At 33.7% G+C, this 18,649-nt stretch overlaps 1 protein-coding gene across 25 annotated transcripts in view; it reads left to right on the top strand.

Annotated features, from left to right (window-relative positions):
- The window catches only part of SNX13 (sorting nexin 13), a 143,558-nt gene that overhangs the window by 102,911 nt on the left and 21,998 nt on the right, over positions 1-18,649 (top strand). For 8 of the 25 annotated variants that reach the window (XM_070615846.1, XM_070615845.1, XM_070615841.1 and 5 more), the window contains 6 exons: positions 5,587-5,748; positions 7,203-7,274; positions 9,688-9,833; positions 10,082-10,150; positions 12,125-12,237; positions 14,743-14,784. In XM_070615846.1, coding sequence (XP_070471947.1) covers positions 5,587-5,748; positions 7,203-7,274; positions 9,688-9,833; positions 10,082-10,150; positions 12,125-12,237; positions 14,743-14,784 — 604 coding nt within the window. Of the gene's footprint in view, positions 1-5,586; positions 5,749-7,202; positions 7,275-9,687; positions 9,834-10,081; positions 10,182-12,124; positions 12,238-14,742; positions 18,270-18,649 lie in introns of those variants that run through there. The other 17 variants (XM_070615839.1, XM_008515020.2, XM_070615856.1 and 14 more) reach the window with 5 other exon arrangements.

Below are 18,649 nucleotides of genomic sequence, written 5' to 3'. Positions count from 1 at the left end.
ACCCTGGGCCGCTGAGAAGCGGAATGTGCGAACTTAACCGCTGCACCATCAGGCTGGCCCCTCTTCTATGCTTTATTAAGGCTATTATTGATAGGTATATCTAGCAAGTATAAACTCCTGTCTTTACATGTAAATTAAAATCCAGCAGAAGCTTAAAAGAAAGAAAAAAACCTTGAAATGATGCAATAAGAAAATTTTGCTTAAGACAGGTCACAAGCTTTTCATTAGCTTGAGAAGGAACTATTTCTTACTGGAAGGAAGTGTCTTTTACTTGGAGTAAGGATAAAAAAAAATGTTAAATAGGATGTGTTCCTGAAAATATTAATGCCTCTTGAGTGAAATCTTTATTATTTAAAATTCCTTGGGGGATACAAGACCTATACTTGGAATAAGATGCTAGTTTAAGACAGAATGATTAAGCGGGATTAAATGGGTGAAAACACAATCTTTGGAATCGGACAGCCTTTTGTTCAAATCCCTGCTCTGCCATTTACTAGCTGTGACCTGCAACATGTTACTTTTTTGATCCGTCAGGAACTTAAGGTGTTAATCATCATTTTAGAGCTTTGCATGAATCAAATGAGATAATCTATGTATAACAGTGCCTGGCTATGTGTTACATAACCTTTGAATAAATACTGGCTCATAGTGGTAGTAGCAGTAGTAACAGGAGCAGTAACAGCAGTTGGGCAAGCTGAGTGAAGGGTATGTGGGAACCCTGTATATTATTTTTGCAACCTTTTAAAAGTCTGTAATTATCTCAAAATGAAAATTAAAAAGAAAGAAGATTCCCCACCACTCCTCTTCCCTAAAAAGACTAACTTTTTAAAAAAAGGATGAAGGATGCTATCCCAATCAGAATCCCAAGAACATTCTTCACAGAAATTGAACAAACAATCCTAAAATTCATATGGGGCAACAAAAGACCACGAATTGCTAAAGCAATCCTGAGCAAGAAAAACAAAGCCGGCGGAATCACAATCCCCGATTTCAAAACATACTACAAAGCTACAGTGATCAAAACAGCATGGTACTGGTACAAAAACAGGTCCACAGATCAATGGAACAGAATTGAAAGCCCAGAGATAAAACCACACATCTATGGACAGCTAATCTTCGACAAAGGAGCAGAGGGCCTACAATGGAGAAAAGAAAGTCTCTTCAACAAATGGTGCTGGGAAAACTGGACAGCCACATGCAAAAGATTGAAAATTGACCATTCTTTTTCACCACACACCAAAATAAACTCAAAATGGATCAAAGACCTAAAGATTAGGCCTGAGACAATAAGTCTTTTGGAAGAGAATATAGGCAGTACACTCTTTGACATCAGTTTCAAAAGAATCTTTTCGGACACTGTAACTCCTCAGTTGAGGGAAACAATAGAAAGAATAAACAAATGGGACTTCATCAGACTAAAGAGCTTCTTCAAGGCAAGGGAAAACAGGATTGAAACAAAAAAACAGCTCACTAATTGGGAAAAAATATTTACAAGCCACTTATCCAACAAAGGGTTAATCTCCATAATATACAAAGGACTCACACTGCTTAACAACAAAAAAACAAACAACCCGATCAAAAAATGGGCAGAGGACATGAACAGACATTTCTCAAAAGAAGATATGAATATGGCCAATAGACACATGAAAAGATGTTCATCATCGCTAATCATCAGGGAAATGCAAATCAAAACTACACTAAGATATCACCTTACACCTGTTAGATTGGCAAAAACATCCAAAACCAAGAGTGACAAATGTTGGAGAGGTTGTGGAGAAAAAGGAACCCTCATACACTGTTGGTGGGAATGCAAACTGGTACAGCCACTATGGAAAACAGTATGGAGATTTCTCAAAAAGTTAAAAATAGAAATACCCTATGACCCAGCCATCCCATTACTGGGTATCTATCCTAAGAACCTGATATGAGAAATCTCAAGAGTCCGTTGCACCCCTATGTTCATCGCAGCATTATTTACAATAGCCAAGACGTGGAACCAGCCTACATGCCCAGAAACTGACGATTGGATAAAGAAGATGTGGTATATATACACAATGGAATACTACTCAGCCATAAAAAAAGACAAAATTGGCCCATTCACAATAACGTGGATGGACCTCGAGGGTATTATGTTAAGCGAAATAAGCCAGTCAGAGAAAGACGAACTCTATATGACTCCACTCATAGGTGGAAATTAGTATAGTGATAAAGAGATCTGATCGGTGGTTACCAGAGAAAAGGGGGGGTGGGGGGAGGGCACAGAGGGGGAAGTGGTGTACCCACAACATGACTAACAAAAATGTACAACTGAAATCTCACAAGGTTGTAATCTATCATAACATTAATAAAAAAAAAAAATTTATTAAAAAAAAAAAGGATGAAGGAATTGATACAAAATAAGAATTAGCAACTGTAAGCATAAGAACTTCATATGATTGCTCTAGGATGTTAACATTTCTAAGTGGAATGTTTTGTTTTAATAACAAGTTCCAGGTTATGTAGCTGGTGATGGTGGGGGAAAAATGTGGTGGTCTTATCTTTGTATTTCATGATAGGAATGATTGAGTTTAAATTCCAACTCTAAATGGTTTTATTGTTAATAGAGATGCATTCCAGTGATTCCATCTTTTTGATGTTTACTTTAGTTTCTCTCAAGATGGCATCAATTGTAAGGTAAACTAATAAATTGATAACAGTTTTTGAGATAAAAAAGCATTATATTAAATGTACATAATTCTTTTTACCAACCAACAGTAACTTACACATATCCAAACAGTTATATCCAGTTTTTTAAAAATTTACTACTGGAGTCTAAAGATCTTTCTGAATCATTTCTGGAAATCCACAGTAACATACTTTTTTCTTGAATTATATTGGTAATTATTAAGGTCATCTTGATCTCTTTTAGATTGTCAGAATAATTTTTATGCGTGTCAAGAATTAGGAGTTTTCCACTACTTTTCCTTTTTTGGCTAAATTATAGTTTAATATTTTTTTCTTAATTATATTCTACTGGAAATTAAATAGCTATTAGGGAAAATCATCTGCAAACATTTTATCAGTGGCTATTCAGAGCTTGAGAAATAGTACTTTATAACACATTAACTTGGTCACATAATTTGGCTAGCTTTGCAAAAATCTGTGGGCTAATTCCTGGAAAGAGTAACTGACAAGCAATCTTCCTCTATGCACACATACCTTTCTATCCAGCTTTATATCATGGTGTGAAGGTATTTTAAGCTATAGTTAGGGACCTAAATTTAAGTTAAAATTCCTTTATTTGTGTTGTTACCAAAACCAGTAACTCGACTGAGGTGATGATTGAATGAGTAGACAACATCTGTGTAAATCAGGTTAAGTGTACACTTGTTCTGGCAATCCATAATTTACTCTTCTGCTTGGTAATTTGCAAGTTTCTTTCTTTCCTTTTTTTTCCCCAAACCTCTGTTTTAAGACAAATCCTGTTTTTGGAAATGTTATCATATAGTGATGGACTCTGCTTTGATGCTTCTAAAATTCTGCTTCAGAGATAGGCATCAGAATCACCTGTGGAGGTTTTTCCATTTCCCCCCCTGGCTCCCTCATTTCCCCACCCACAATACAGATGCTTGGGCTTTACCCTCAGAATTTGAAAAACAAAAAAAAAGAAGGAAAGAAAAAGTAAAAGAAGTAGATTCTGTAGGTCTGGGATGCTACGTAGGCTACTGTTTTTAATTATTATCTAATTCACGATGTAGATTTAGATTCTCTTGAGTATCAGTGGTAGTTTAGCCCCATGCCTAGATAACATGTGAGGTGGCATTCACTGAACCAGTTCTAAACCTTGTATTTGCTGCACCTACGTTTCTACTGTGAAGTGTAAGATACGTAAGATTCTAAAACATTTTTGAGAATGTTCAGACAATTTTTAATGTGGTTGTGGATAAAAGTGAAATTTATGCCTTGATGTTTCTGAAACTCTGCCTCTTCTGGAACATTATAATTTAGTAGAGAAGGGGCAGTTTTGCTTCAAGCTGTACATTTTAAATATGGTATTCTCATGTTCATCTCTCTTAAGAATTCTACTTATGTTCTTACAAAATAGCTTATTTATAATGTTTTTATAATTAAAAAAACACTTGGCAATAATGTCAGTGTTGGAAATAACGTCCTAATTGATTTGAACACACTCTTCTCATTAACGGAAAACTACTGTATATAGAATTAGAATTACACACATACACAAACATGTATATGTAGTTTTACACCCGCACAAGCATGTGCGCACACACGTGAGAGTTAGCTTCATCTTTTTATCCTTTTTATCTCCATATCTGTCTTCACCAGTGGAAGTGTTTTTCACACCCTCCTTCGTCCCTCATTTCTGTCCTTGGGTTCTACTCCAAATTATTGAAATGTGACGGTGTCCCTCCTGAAGGTCCCATGTCCATCAAGCATATCTATAGCTCTGCTGGCTCAGTTTAAGCCAGAGAGTAACTGAAACTTTCAACCCTTTACAGTTATCTTGAAATTCACTTTTTGTTGTTTATTTACTTTACCTTTTCTGGTTTTGCTTGATGGAAAGCATATTAGAGTGAAGGAGTTTTATGTTCTTGATATTGTCTATTAACATTGTGCTATGTTCGCTAAGCAGTGGGGTTTGGTTTTTTTACTATTATTTTGTTTTTTTCTTTTTACGTGGAACATAATTTGTTTCTGCGGTAGTTTTTATGAGACTCAACTCTTTCTAGAAAATATTTTTGTAGTTTTGTATGACTTTGGTTTTGGTTTTGTGTCCCTTTTTTCTTTCTTTCTTTTTCTTTTTGTTTGTTTGTTTCTCTCTGTTAAAAATCTCAGAGAGTTCCATATGAAGCTACTTTATTTTCTTTAGGCGTCTCTCCCTTTCTTAACCGAAATTATCTGACATTTAGATAGTCAGAATGTCAATTTTAAAGCCTCTGGAGGTTATCCTTTTTTATATCTCTGATCATATTTTCTTTTATGGTTTTTCTGTTCTGCCTTACTAAAATATGGTCTCCATGTCTTATTTGCAACTTATTTTTCTTCTTTGTAATGTATTCCAAATTCCCTCCAGAGATTCTAATTGAGCATATATTACTCAAATTGAGTAATATATCCTAAAAGTTGCTTAAAAAATATCTTAGTTACTTCTTAGTTATTTGAACTTTCTATTTGTTTATTTTATCTGCTTGTTTACTTTTCAGTGTCTCCTCAAAATATCTGTGTCAGTGTTGCCTTGAATGTGGCACAAGGATGTTGTGGCTAAATCCACTTGCATCAGTTTCTGTTTTGGAAAACTTTTCAATTTTTTCAGAATTTTTTAAATAAGAAGACAGCCAAAGCATATATTCATTTTCTAACAATAACCTTATCACTCAAATTTTTAAATCATATATTTGAGTGTGAAAATACATTTTTAAGACTCACTGAAGACAAGAGTTCTACACTTTTAAAGTGCAATGAGATATTATAGATTGGAAAATTATTACATCTTTCATGTGTTGCACTCTGTATTTTCTGAGGCTTCTCAGTTTAATTCCAAATCTGATGCAATGAAGTCATGGTATAATATTTTTTCCCCTTTAGATGGACACTTTTGTAAATCCACTTCGAAATTCTATGAGGAATGTTTCAAATGCAGTTAAATCCCTTCCTGATAGCTTGGCAGAGGGAATGACTAAAATGTCAGACAACATGGGCAAAATGTCAGAAAGATTAGGTCAAGACATAAAGCAATCATTTTTCAAGGTAAGAAGATGTTTTCAGTAATGTCTAAAGCAAACTATTTTTAAGTCAACTAAGATTTATTGAGCTCCTGCTTAGATTTACCTTATTTCCTTTCAGAAGTCTAAAGCCCTCTAGACACAGACTCATAAAGAATAAAAATAAAAAAATTCTCTAAAGAGAATAACTTCTGATCAGAAATAGATTCTATAAAAACCAGTCACTATGGTAAACTTTTAAAATTCACTTAAACAAGTATTTAATATTACTAAAGTTAACATTCTTTGTACTGTTTTATTCCATTATGCCATTTTTATCCTATAATGCTAAGTTTTATAATAAAATGTCAGTGCTGTTGTGAAAATTAGTTATGCTAGTATTCATCAGGAAACATAAAGTCTATTTTCTCCTGATTCACATGATCGAGTGACTATGAGATCAAAAGGAGGAAAAGTCTTCTACCATCATCTGTCTCTTGGGCCATACTTTACTGTGTGTATACCTGCAAGAGGCATAGAAGTTTCCTGGGAATCTTTTTCATTACATTAGCAGACACAGGCAGTGGACCAAGGAGTTTGTTGCTTCCTAATTTACACTTTTTATAATTTTGACCTAGTTCTTCAAGGTTATAATCAAGATCTAAAAGGAAACATGTAGCTATTAGAGTTTTCTATTTGTTAGATCATGTTTGAATGAAGAGAAAATATACATAAACACAGATGGAAGTTCTTTACTGTAAAAGACAACTCCCAAAACAGTGTGTCAATCATACATTTCTATTAATTCTCATACTTTCTCTGGTGTTTCATCTTTATTTCTAATCATGGGAAGTACATCAACACTTAAATGAGCATTATCCATGCTTCTGCCTATAACTACCCATATGACTTTGTACAAAAGTCACAAAATTTTTCCAGGCTTCTTTTTTCTCACCAATAACATGAGGAAATTAGAATAGATGATTTTGTTGGTCTTTCCCCTGCTAAAAAATGATTATCAGCTAGTGCTGGTCTTTCTGTCCCTTTTTTCCCTGTAACTTATGTTATCTAACAATTTGGTTCCTTAAGTGTGTTAACATACTGTCAGGCTCTTTATGGTAAAAGAAAGAAGTATGGAGTTCTGTTTCCCAGCTGTGCTACTAACTTTTGATCTTTAAATCATTTAACCTTTCTTAGCTTTAAATTCTTCTAAAAATATAGAGTTTGACTAAGTAATCACCCCCTCCAACTCAAAAGCCAATCTTTTTTTAAAGGAAAGAAAACATTTGGTAATGAAATAATTGCCCTTTTATATTTGGTTTCTAATTTTAGATTCATTAATACTTTGTTAATACTATATAAACTTTGTTTATATGTTGTCCCCAAAATCGCATCAAATCCTATTTGTTATGGTTGATACTCACTTTAGTTTATTATTGTATTGTCTGCTCTAGTGCATTTACTTTGTTCTGTTTTTCCATTTTTTTTTTTTAATGTTAGGTGCCTCCTTTAATTCCAAAGGCTGATTCAGATCCTGAACATTGTCGTGTCTCAGCTCAACTTGATGATACTGTGAGTTAATTTTATTTTTTGTGGTCTTCAGTTGTAATTCAAATCACATTTTGCAGATCTTTTTAACTTTTTAATCAAGTATAATATGTATATATAACATTAATGTGCATATATTGTAAGTGTTAAGTTTGATGAATTTTTAAAAACTGAACATGCCCATGTAATCAGCACTCTTAAACAAGAAACAGAACATTACCAGTACCCCAGAAAGCCCCTAATGCTCTCTTCCTGTCACTATCCTCTCCCCTACCAAGGATAATCACTATCCTGACTTCTACCCTGCTTTTATACTTTATATAAATGAAACTGTCAGGTATGTATTCCTTTAAGTCTGGCTTTTTTTGCTCAACATTGTGATATTCTTCCGTGTTGTTTTGTGTGATTTTGGTTTCTTCATTCTTGTGGCCTTACAGTACTCCATTTTGTAAATATAATACAATTTAGTTGATGTATTATGAATCATACTCGTATGAACATTTTGATACATGTCTTTTGATTAAAAAAAGAAGTACATGTTTCTGTTGGATCTATACCTAGGAATGGAATTGCTTGGTCAGAGGGTATGCCTAAGTTCAGTTTTAGTAGATACTGTCAAATAGTTTTCCAAAGTGTTTGTACCTCTTACACTGCCACCAGCAATGCATGAGAATTCCCGTGCTCTGCAGCCTGCCAACAGTCAATATGTTGTATCTTATTAATTTTAGCCATTCTGATTATTATATCTCATGTAGATTTCCATTTCTCTGATGACTGTTGAAATGGTGAACCCTTTTTCATATGTTTATTGGTCATTTGGGTGTCTTGTCTTGTGTGTCTAGCTCTTTCCCTCATTTTTCTGTTGGCTGGCTGTCATTGTCTTTTTGATTAGTAAGAGTGCGTTATATAATCTGAATATTGGTTCCTTTGCAGATATAAATATTTGTGTATTGTGACTATCTTCTACTTTGTGTGCTTTTATGCACTGTATATATAATCTGTGCCTATTGCAAGATCACAAAGATATTCTCCCATGACTTTCTTTAAAAGTTTTTTTGTTTTACCATGCCAAAATTTAGATTTACCATTCATCTAGGATTGATTTTTGTGTATGGAATGAGGTAAGGGTCCACTTGACCCAAGCACCGTTTACTGAGAAGGCCCTCTTTTCCTCAGTGTACTATGTTTCTCCCTTGTCACAGATCAGATTAGCGTATATGTTTGGTTCTGGGCTCTTTATTGTGTTCTATTAGGCAGATTTATTTTAAAGTTAATAATTATCTCCTTTCAGAGAAATTCTCATTGAATTTCTTTATAATAAACTGGCTTAAACAAAGATAACGTTTTCATTTGCTTTTTCAAGAATATTTTAGAATGTTTTATTATGACTTGTGCTGGTATACATGACATCATACCTTTTGTTAAGGGTTTTTACAGTTTCACTGTTTATTAGAATTGCCATGTGGCACCAAACTCATGAATATACTTAATCAGAGAATAGAGCAGTATTTATTTTGCCTCCATAATGGGTCTCTCCCTCCTCCCTCACTCTCATTTAAGCTGTGAGCTTTCGATATGTGAAAGGGAAGCTGCACTAAGAAAATGTTTACAACATGACAGTGAAAAATGTGTAACTCATGTTGTTTTCTCAATATTTAAATTACAACACTGATGAGGAAATAGTTGGAAAGAGTATCTTAGTGATGAAAGAATTGTAAAATTACTGGCAATTATAGACAGTTTTGCAGTTCTAAATCTCACCAATTTTTTCCTTTATATATGTATATATTTTTTCCCACATCAAAGCATTCTAGTTGTCTGTCTTTATTTTTTACAATTGAATATTCCCATAATAAAAGTGTACAAAAAATGTGTTAAAAGAAAATTCTAATAATTTAATGAAATATGCCTTTTGTAACGTTAGCTGTGTACTGGATTTTATTTTCAGCTTCTTTTTTCCTGAAAATACCTAAATACATATAACTCACTAACCAAGCAAAACACATAATTCTGTGTTTTGTTCTATGAAATAAGAAGAAACGTTGTGAATATTTTGTACTTTTGAAAAAGATGCCCGAGAAAATAGAGTGGCTAGCATTTGCCTTATCAACTAGTATAGACTCTACTAAAAGTGTAAAAGGGCCAAATCATCTTTTCCTAAGACGGTCATCAGTTTGAGAAGTTTTTCTCACTACAGCCTTGAAGTTTACTCATCATTGTAGGGTTGTAAAATTCTGTATTCTGTCAAATGACTGTTAAAAATACTTTTTCTAAATTAGAATGAAATGTCAGGTTGTGAAAGCTATAGTGTAACTGGTTCTCTGACCTGTGAAGTAGTAGTGATTGTTTTGTAAAAGCAGCAAAAGTAGCCATTCAGACTAGGTGTAGATAGGTAACTAAAATAAACATATCCTTATTTCTTCCCATATTTTGTCAGGTGGATGACAATATTCCACTTAGGGTGATGCTGCTTCTCATGGATGAAGTATTCGACTTAAAAGAGAGAAATCAGTGGTTGCGAAGGAATATCAAAAACCTACTTCAACAGCTTATTAGAGCCACATATGGTGATACTATTAATAGGTACCACTTTTTTTTTTCATCACTGATCTTACTCAGCTTTTTAAACTTTTACTTCTGGAAGTAGATTGCTCAACTTTTATAGGAGAATTTTCTTCTCTGAGCCTTTTAAGAATATCATAAAGCAGTCTGTTACTATCAGAGATAATTTACATGCAAATTGAGTTGCTTACTCCATGAAAGTAGTGCTTCTTTATTTTATTCACCTTCTAAAATTTTGACCTTACTCATTTAAATTTCTTTACTTTCAGAAAAATAGTTGACCATGTTGATTGGATGACCTCACCTGAGCAAGTAGCAGACTTAGTGAAACGTTTCAGGTATATCTTAAGACACAGTCACTTCTTTCAGGTAGTACAGAGTTTAGCATTGTTATCACTATTTAACTTTCATTGCACTTCTTTTCTTCCTGGCCATAAAGTTTGGCCATCGATGAGCAAAAAGACTTCTAAGAATTATAATAAACATTTGTCCCATGGACCTGTTGATCTTTGTTTCTTTAAACTCAGAATACAGAAAATTGTCAAAGAAAAATCTTTAAGATGTTAGGCTATATTTTATCACAGTAATGTGGCTTTAAAATAATTAAAGTATTAGTGTAGACGTAGCATATGGTCATATAATCGAATACATAATTTTGGGGATGAATTTTTCTCAGTTGTGTTTGCTAACCTTCATTTTAAATGAAAATTTAAAAAAATATTTGTCTCTGGCCATGGTCCAATTTTTCATTAACTGTTTGAAACTCTGAAAAGAATACAAATTAAGAGCAGTGGTACTCCAATAATCTTATGTTCATTCTACAAAAGTATTCTGAGGCCTCTCCTCTGTGTCTAGCATTTAGCCAATCACTGGGGACTGAGAGAGAAGATGCAGTCCCTTCAAGGAAAGCACGGCATAGCAGAAAAACAAACCTCTTTTCTAAAAGTAAAAGATAAGCAAGGCATAAATATTCATGCCATTACGCACTTTGAAGTAACAGAAGCAAGAAGGGAGCTATCAATATTGAACACTGTTTGCTTTGCACTGTGCCAACTATTTTATGTACACTTTCTGATTTTACCTTTTTACAAGATAGGGATTTTTGTCTCCATTTTGTCATGAGTAAGTTGAAGATTAGAGAAGTTAAGCAACTTGCCCAAAGACTCACGTGGTGGAAAGTGGGGAAGTAGCTTTCTTTAATCTGAAGCTGAGTTTCTTCTCACTATACCATACTGTTTCCGAAAGTCGGTCCACCTGGCACATTCATTCTATTTCAGGGCAGGTGAATGTTGTTCCTCTGAAGCCATGATTCTCAACCATGGCTGCACTTTGGAATCACTCAGAGAGTTTTAAAAAGTACTGATGCTTGGGTCTCATCTCCAGAGAGTCTCACGTAATTAAGCTCGTGGAAGGCCTAGACATTAAGATTTTTTTAAAGTTCCCAGGTGTTTCTAATGTGCAGTCCCCCAGGTGTGCAGTCGAGGTTAAGAATGACTACACTAGGGAGTCTCTCTCCCTCAGACAAAATTCTGAGCTGGAAGCTTAGTAGTTGTGCTAGTTCCTGCTTTTGACCTGAGAACTAGGAAGCAGGAATTAAGCAGACTGTGAAAGTGGAGAAGTGGTTATATGTGAAAGGAACATTGTAATCAATCCAGCTATCAGATGTGGGTGCAGAATTTGTTTTATATTGGCTTAACTGGGGGAGACTAACCTGAAGCTGTCCAAATTCTCTGAATATTGTGGAGTTGTATTTGGATGAGCTATTCAGTCTCAATGAGGTGAAAGCCTGCTTTGAGTTTAAGTGGTTGTGATGTGGTCATTTATATATTTCTGTTTGCTGTCTTTATCATTCATTAGTGTGTATAAGTTACTCCAGGGCAGAATTCATCTATTTTTCTTATGTATATCCTTTTACACCTAAAATTGAACTCTACGTTTAATTATGTTTGTTGAATATCATACCTATGTAGTCATATGTTGCTTAACAACAGGGATTTGTCCTGACAAATTCGTCATATGATTTCTTTCATTGTTGTGTGAATGTTGTAGAGTGTACTTACACAAACCTAGATGGTACAGCCTACTACACTCCTAGGCTGAGTGGTACTAATCTTATGGGACCACCGTCATATATGCAGTCCATCATTGACCAAAATGTCATTATGCAGGGCATGACTCTATAAAATTTCAGAAATGTTTCCTCTTTCTGTTGTTTACATTTGTGTTTTCTGTAGAAAATTAGAATAATTTTACCAACTTGTATGATTAGAAAATGAAAATGTTTACAAAATTTGTTTACTCTTCTTAAATAGAGATGCCTTTTGGCCTAATGGCATTTTAGCAGAGACTGTTCCGTGCAGAGATAAAGCCATTCGAATGAGAACAAGAGTTGCAGGAAAAACTAAATTACTTTCAATTATGCCAGGTGAGTGAGAATGTTTGGTAAACAACATTTTTGGCGTTGAGCATTCTAGCTTAGCTGCCTTTTGATTATAATAACTGCCATTTGATGGCTTACCATATACTAGGTACTGTGCTAGGCATTTCTCGTATGTTCTTAACTAATCCTCATAACAATATTATGAATCCAGCCACTGTTAACATCACAGCTTTATATGAGGAGACAGAAGCTTGAAAAGGGTAAGTAAGCCTCCCAAGGTTTATAGCTGCTAGTAAGTGACTCGGGATTCTGACTCAGCTCTGAGTGACTTGAAAGCCACTGCTGTCAACCACTTTAAAAAATAGTGATGTACATTTCACTTTGCTGCCTTGAAACATTTTGAGAATAAAGTCAATGATAAATAAAATATGTGACAGATGAAACGGCTGATAAAAAATATGAAGTGTGAGGTTTCTGGAGCCATATTTGCTCTACTTAAGAGAAAAACAGATTCTTTCAAAGAATCCCTTTGCATGGAAACAACTGATTGGTCCATTATTAATCTTTATTAAAACATAATCCCAAAGAAAGTATACATGGTGGCATTTAGTTGGTCTAATTTGAGTTGCTTCTTTGGAACACTGCTATCTCGCTAACTTAGATTCACTTTGTCTCTTGTCTTCTCTCAGTGGGAGACGCTATATAATAGGAAAAGCAGTTTTGTGTGGCTGGATGGTTGTTTTGTCCTTTCTTTGGTTATGAGTATCTTTGACAATACTTAGATATCTCTTTTCTACATTTTAATTATGCATGTAGATACTGGAAAAGAAATGTTTATTAAGTTCTTTAATATCATGCAATACTTATTTCTTTTCCTATAATTTGTTTTCCTTTAATTTAAAACTGTATTTTCATCATAGATTTCATCATCAACTTTCTCTTCTGTCAAAGTAGAAATTTACTAGACGGCTATTAATTTGGCTCTGTAGACTATACTGTTACATTTGGAGATAAAAAGCAAATTATAGAAATATCATTTCAGAAAAATAAAAAGAAACAATAACATAGGATATTACTTAATATACTATTAAAATAAACCAGATCTTGCTATACATTAACTCAATTGTGCAGCTGGAAGAAACCTTAATGGATTTATTCAGTAAATATTTGTTGAGAGCATGTTGTGTGCCAGACACTATTCTTTGCACCAATCTTTGCCTTCTTGAAGCTTACATTCTATTAGGGGATCACCAAACAGACAAAACAAATAAAGCACAGTGCATTAGATAGTGGTAAGTGCTGAGAGAACAAATGGGGCAGGAAAAGGGCAGTATCAGGTGAGTTGCACTTGTAGATAGAGTGGTCAGGGAAGGCCTCCTTGAGAAGATGACACTTGTGTGAAGACTTAAAGGAAGTGAGGGTAGATATAAAAGTATGTATCTTTACAGATGCAGAATCCCTTGCCTGTGTTTTAGGCGGTTCACAAACTATTTGCTTTAAATTGTATTGTATCCCTATTTAGAAACATACCTTTTGAAAGTTGCACATTTCTTTTGAAAGCAATAAAATAGTATTTACTGCCATTGAGGCCCGATTATAAATAATTAAGAATAATCATACATGTTGTTCGCATACTCAAGTATCTCCAGTAACTTCATGTTGCCTATGAGTAAATTCCAAACTTGCTCACCCTGACCGTCACAGCACTGTCAGTTTTTCATTCTTTTCTCCACCTCTTCTTACGGGAATCCTAAAATTCAACCAAACTGTACTACCCCCATTTCTTGAACCTGTCTTGGTTTTTTTTCACTCAGTGCTCATTTGCTCATTGATTGCTCATTCTCTCCACCAAAACTAATCCATCATCTATTTGAGCCTGTCAGAATCCTGCCCAGGTAGCAAAGTCTACTTCACTGGTCACTTCCTTGAGGGGAGTCTTTCCTTATTATCTCATATGGAATTCGCCCTGTAAACAGGTTTATACTTTTATTATTTTAATGACACTATTACTGTGTCACAAGTTTTTTAAGATCATAGATCAACTTTCACATATTGTTTCCTTGTAGCATTTCTCACTGTGCATTAGATGTAGTAAGAATATTTATATAGTGTTTTAGAGTTTACAGATCACTTTTCACATTATCTCATTAAAGCCTTATAAATTCTTGCAGTTATAAGGATATTGGTTATTATAATGCTCATTTTACAGATTAGGAAATACTCAGGGTGGGTAAGTCTTACATACAGGTATTAAAGGACAGGCTTATAACTCTAATTTGGGGTTTCTGAGTCTGAATCTACTTCTTTCTTCTGTGCTGTATTGTCTCTCAGTGTCTATTTCATAAGTATGGATGCATGCCTGCATGCAGACATGGGTAATTTTTAAATCTCAATTATAATATATAGCCGAAACACATTAACAGTACTTACTATTTATCACTTATTCTGCCGTGTACTTTACATACTTTATTTAACTTAGAGTATACTTTAGGCCTGTGTTTCCTTTATTTGGGTAATGAATTATGTTTATTTTTCCTCCTCTTCATTTAGATGAACTGAAGCACATTATCGGGGCTGAGACAACGCGGAAAGGTATTCTTCGGGTTTTTGAAATGTTTCAGCACAACCAGTTAAATAGGAGAATGGTTTATGTCTTCTTGGAAGGCTTTTTGGAAACCTTATTTCCACAGTATAAATTCCGTGAACTTTTCAACAAACTGCATTCACGGTCAAAGCAGATGCAGAAATATAAACAGAAACTTCAGACTACTCAAGCGCCTTCTTTACAGAAAAGGTGACACTCCAATCTATGAAGCTGGTGTTCATTTTGTCCAGGACTAATGGTATGGACAGATCTTCCGGGGCTTAACTCATATACTGTTGTGTCTGCACCAGTCTTTTAGTGTCTCAAAATAGGTTATTAATACATCCATAAGACTGTGGTTCTTCTCATCCTTGTCTATAATCCAGCCACTACCAAGAGAGATTTCCGTGTCTCACATGATTTGGTGCATATTTTTGCAACATTGAGAGGATACTGTCCCCATCTCAAGCAGGAATGACATTGGTCTCTTCCTTTTCAAACTAATCAGCATTCTCCAGCAATGACAAAGTGCCAGTGTGTATATATGAGAGCTAAGGAAAGCACAAAACAATGGTTAACAGATAAATTGGTTAATTTGTTTAATAGTGGGAGACTGTGCAATGTGTGATTTGGAGGGATTTGTTTTGCATAATGATTTTATAGGTCTTTGTTGGAATTTTGACATAGTGTGGATTAGCCAGGTGAATGATCTTTGGAACCTCTGTTTCAGGTCTGGGGAAAATGACAGAATGCCCTTAAAGTATGACATAACCTTATACCCAAATTACAGTTTTGTGACATAAAATAAAACCTAGTATAAAATAAAACCAATCAAAAACAGAATTTGATTGGATTTGTTATTCATTGGTAAAACACGTTTTAACTGATTCTTATGTGCTTTAAGAGCTCTATTTTGCTCTTATGGTACTCAATCATAAGTTTTCTTTTGGCATTCTGTGTGCAAAAAGAAGCATATGATGGCTCTCATTTAAGTTTCAAAATTATTACAGTTTTCTTTGTCTTTAAGAGATTATTGATTAAACAGTAGGGGTATAATTTGTTGAAAGAACTGCCAAATACATTTTGTCCTTCTAAAACTATGGAAATTTAAAAAAACAGTACTCTCTTGAAAGTTACCATACGATAATTTTAAATTGTGTGATCTAGACATACCTTAGGTGGTAACAAAAATAGCAAATCAGAGAATCAAATGAGCTTACTAGTCATATATAAACATACAAATTCTTAATTCTATTACAGTGTACATATATGAACATAAATAATGAAAACAACTGTAATATTTTTTAAAATATGCTTTTATTTATATTTTGCATAATGTAAAATTCTACTAAATAAAGCAAGTTAGCAAAACCCCTCAGTGTATACGTTTAAGTCCCTAAAATAGTTTTATACCAACAACAACAAAATACCTTTTCCAGTTTTAGAGCCTCTGCATTTCCTATAGTTTTCTCATTCTCCATTTGTCCATCTTGGAAGTCTCATATAACTGGTATGCAGGATTTCTACGTAGTTTTTAAATACTTCCACTGACTAAGGGTTTGGGTGTGTCGGCATTTTTTGTTTTAAAAATATTTAACACTAAAACCTTAAAATAGTGAAGCTATTTATCAGACCACTGAGCCAAGATCCTGGTATTAAAAGAACGTCCGGGTGCTTAAGATGAAGGGGCAGCGTATTGGTATCCCAGTTATTTGGGAGCTTTAAGATTGGAACAAGATAGTATTGTCTTGTTTTTACCGAGATCCTTATTGCAAAGTGAAGCCTAATAACAGACTAAAGCCTTCCTTTAAAGCTTTATAATAATCATATTTATTCATAATGCTGTTGTGCATACTTTCAGTATGCATATATTCAGCATGTGTTGCATGTCTTCAGAATTACATAAATTTCTTTTATTGCAACTTGCAAACGAGAAAAGATCTTTATTGATTCTGATGGAAGAAATAATAATTTTTCTCAGTGTGTCTCCCTGCCCTGGTTCCTCCCCAGGCCCCAAGCTTTAAAAGTGAGGATATGTGAAACATGTCTGTAGGAAGCATCAGCACAGCCATAGTGCAATGATTTTCAAATATACCCCTGCCCATTTCAAGTATATTTTTGACATAAATAAATCTAAGGTTAACAGAATTCATGTGAGAACCTAGTGTGTACATGTATAAAAGCATTTCTAGATAATGTGAGGAAGGCTGACCATCAACCAGGGAAAGAAAGGTCATGCAAGATAGCAAATTTTCATTATTGCAAGCTAATTGCAGTCATACCAAAAACTCTTTGAGTAAATAGGTTTTTAAAATAATTTTTGTTTAAGAGAGTTTATATTTCAAAAGCAGAAATGGTAGTCTATGTAAACGGTTGTGCATCTTCTCTGTGCACATCTCTGTTTTACATCAGAGAGAACTGTGGTCATGCTAAAATTAGAGATACTTTTTGAATGACTTGGTCAAGCTGTGTGTAAAATATTTAACCCATAAGTCAAGTACAGTGTACTATGTTTAATAAAGTTATTACATTTAATGCATTTACTGCATATATAAATATATACATGAAGAGGCTTTATGTCTTCTGATATTTGATTTTTGAATGTGTTTTTAAGTCAGTGGTGCCTTTAGGCAAGAACCTTCAAAATTAATCATTTTTTGTTTGGGTTTTCTGATTTTTCAGGCAACATACAAACTTTAGAAACCATCACTACTAACTTATAGTTCATTCACCTAAAAAATTGATTGTATTATTTAAAGATAGCCCTTAGATGGGCATTTCCTATTATTAGGGTGTTCTGAATAGTTGCTGAAAACAATTGTGCCATTGATGAATGAATGCACTTGGTTAGCCTTAATTTTTTTTAAAAAAAATAATTAAAAACTTTCTTGAAGTTTTGGTTTGCTCCTTTTAAGTTTGTGCTGCTGGTGTTTGGAAAAAAACAGTTAAGTGCTACCAGAAAGTGTACCAATTTTTTAAAAATTAAGAACAATATAAATTTCACAATCTAAAATTTTAATTTTGTGCAATATTTTCATTTATGCATGTGTATTTGAGTAATTGTAAAATAAATGAATTTTTAATGTTTTGAGATCTAGTTTAAACTGTCTTCTTAACCCAACAACTTACATTCCGTTGTTGCTGCATCCTTTTATTTAAGGACTTGTTTTAAAAGTCTTTTTTTGTCACTCCTTGTAAAATTCTTTTGTTATTAGTAAATTTTGCTGATAGGAGCATGGCTCCTGTATTACAAGGGAAAAAATAAAGAGCACATTTTAGGATTATAATTGTTCAAAGATAACTTGTGTATATCATTGTACAGTAAGTGTCAACTGTGTGCCTAACTATTCTATCAATACTTTTCCTTCTTTAACAAAGAAGAAACAACAATCAGAATGTTGGTTATTTTTATTGAACTAAAAAGAAGAATAAAATTTTTATTTGGTTTGCATTATGTTGTCCATTAGAAAATACTAATAAAGTATTAACAAACCTTTTTGTTGAATTTATTTAGTAGTGATGTATTTTTATTACTTTAAAAAATGCTTGCTCAGTGGTCTTGTTTTAGTTTGTGTGTATATTTTCCTAATTCTTTTCATTTTAGAAGTCAAGCAATTCAAGTTCCAGGTTAGTAGATGTGCTACTGAGTGGTTACTGGCTTACAACTAACTGAATTTAGTTTTTCTTTTTATAGGACAAGTCATTTACTACCATAGTGTTAAAGAAACTTTGTACTTCACTGTCATACAAAATTATAAAGTAGTTTTCCATTAGAGAGAAAGACCTGTAATAAGTGATCTATTAGCAATTTTTATTTGATCTCATTTTTAATTCATAGTCTGCCTAATATTTTAGACATTTCAGTTTTCAAGG

The sequence above is a fragment of the Equus przewalskii genome, chromosome 4 (genome assembly GCF_037783145.1).
Source record: "Equus przewalskii isolate Varuska chromosome 4, EquPr2, whole genome shotgun sequence".
Classification (NCBI taxonomy): Eukaryota; Metazoa; Chordata; class Mammalia; order Perissodactyla; family Equidae; genus Equus; species Equus przewalskii.
The sequence above is the reverse complement of the archived record's forward strand: the minus strand, read 5'-3'. Positions and strand labels throughout refer to the sequence as shown.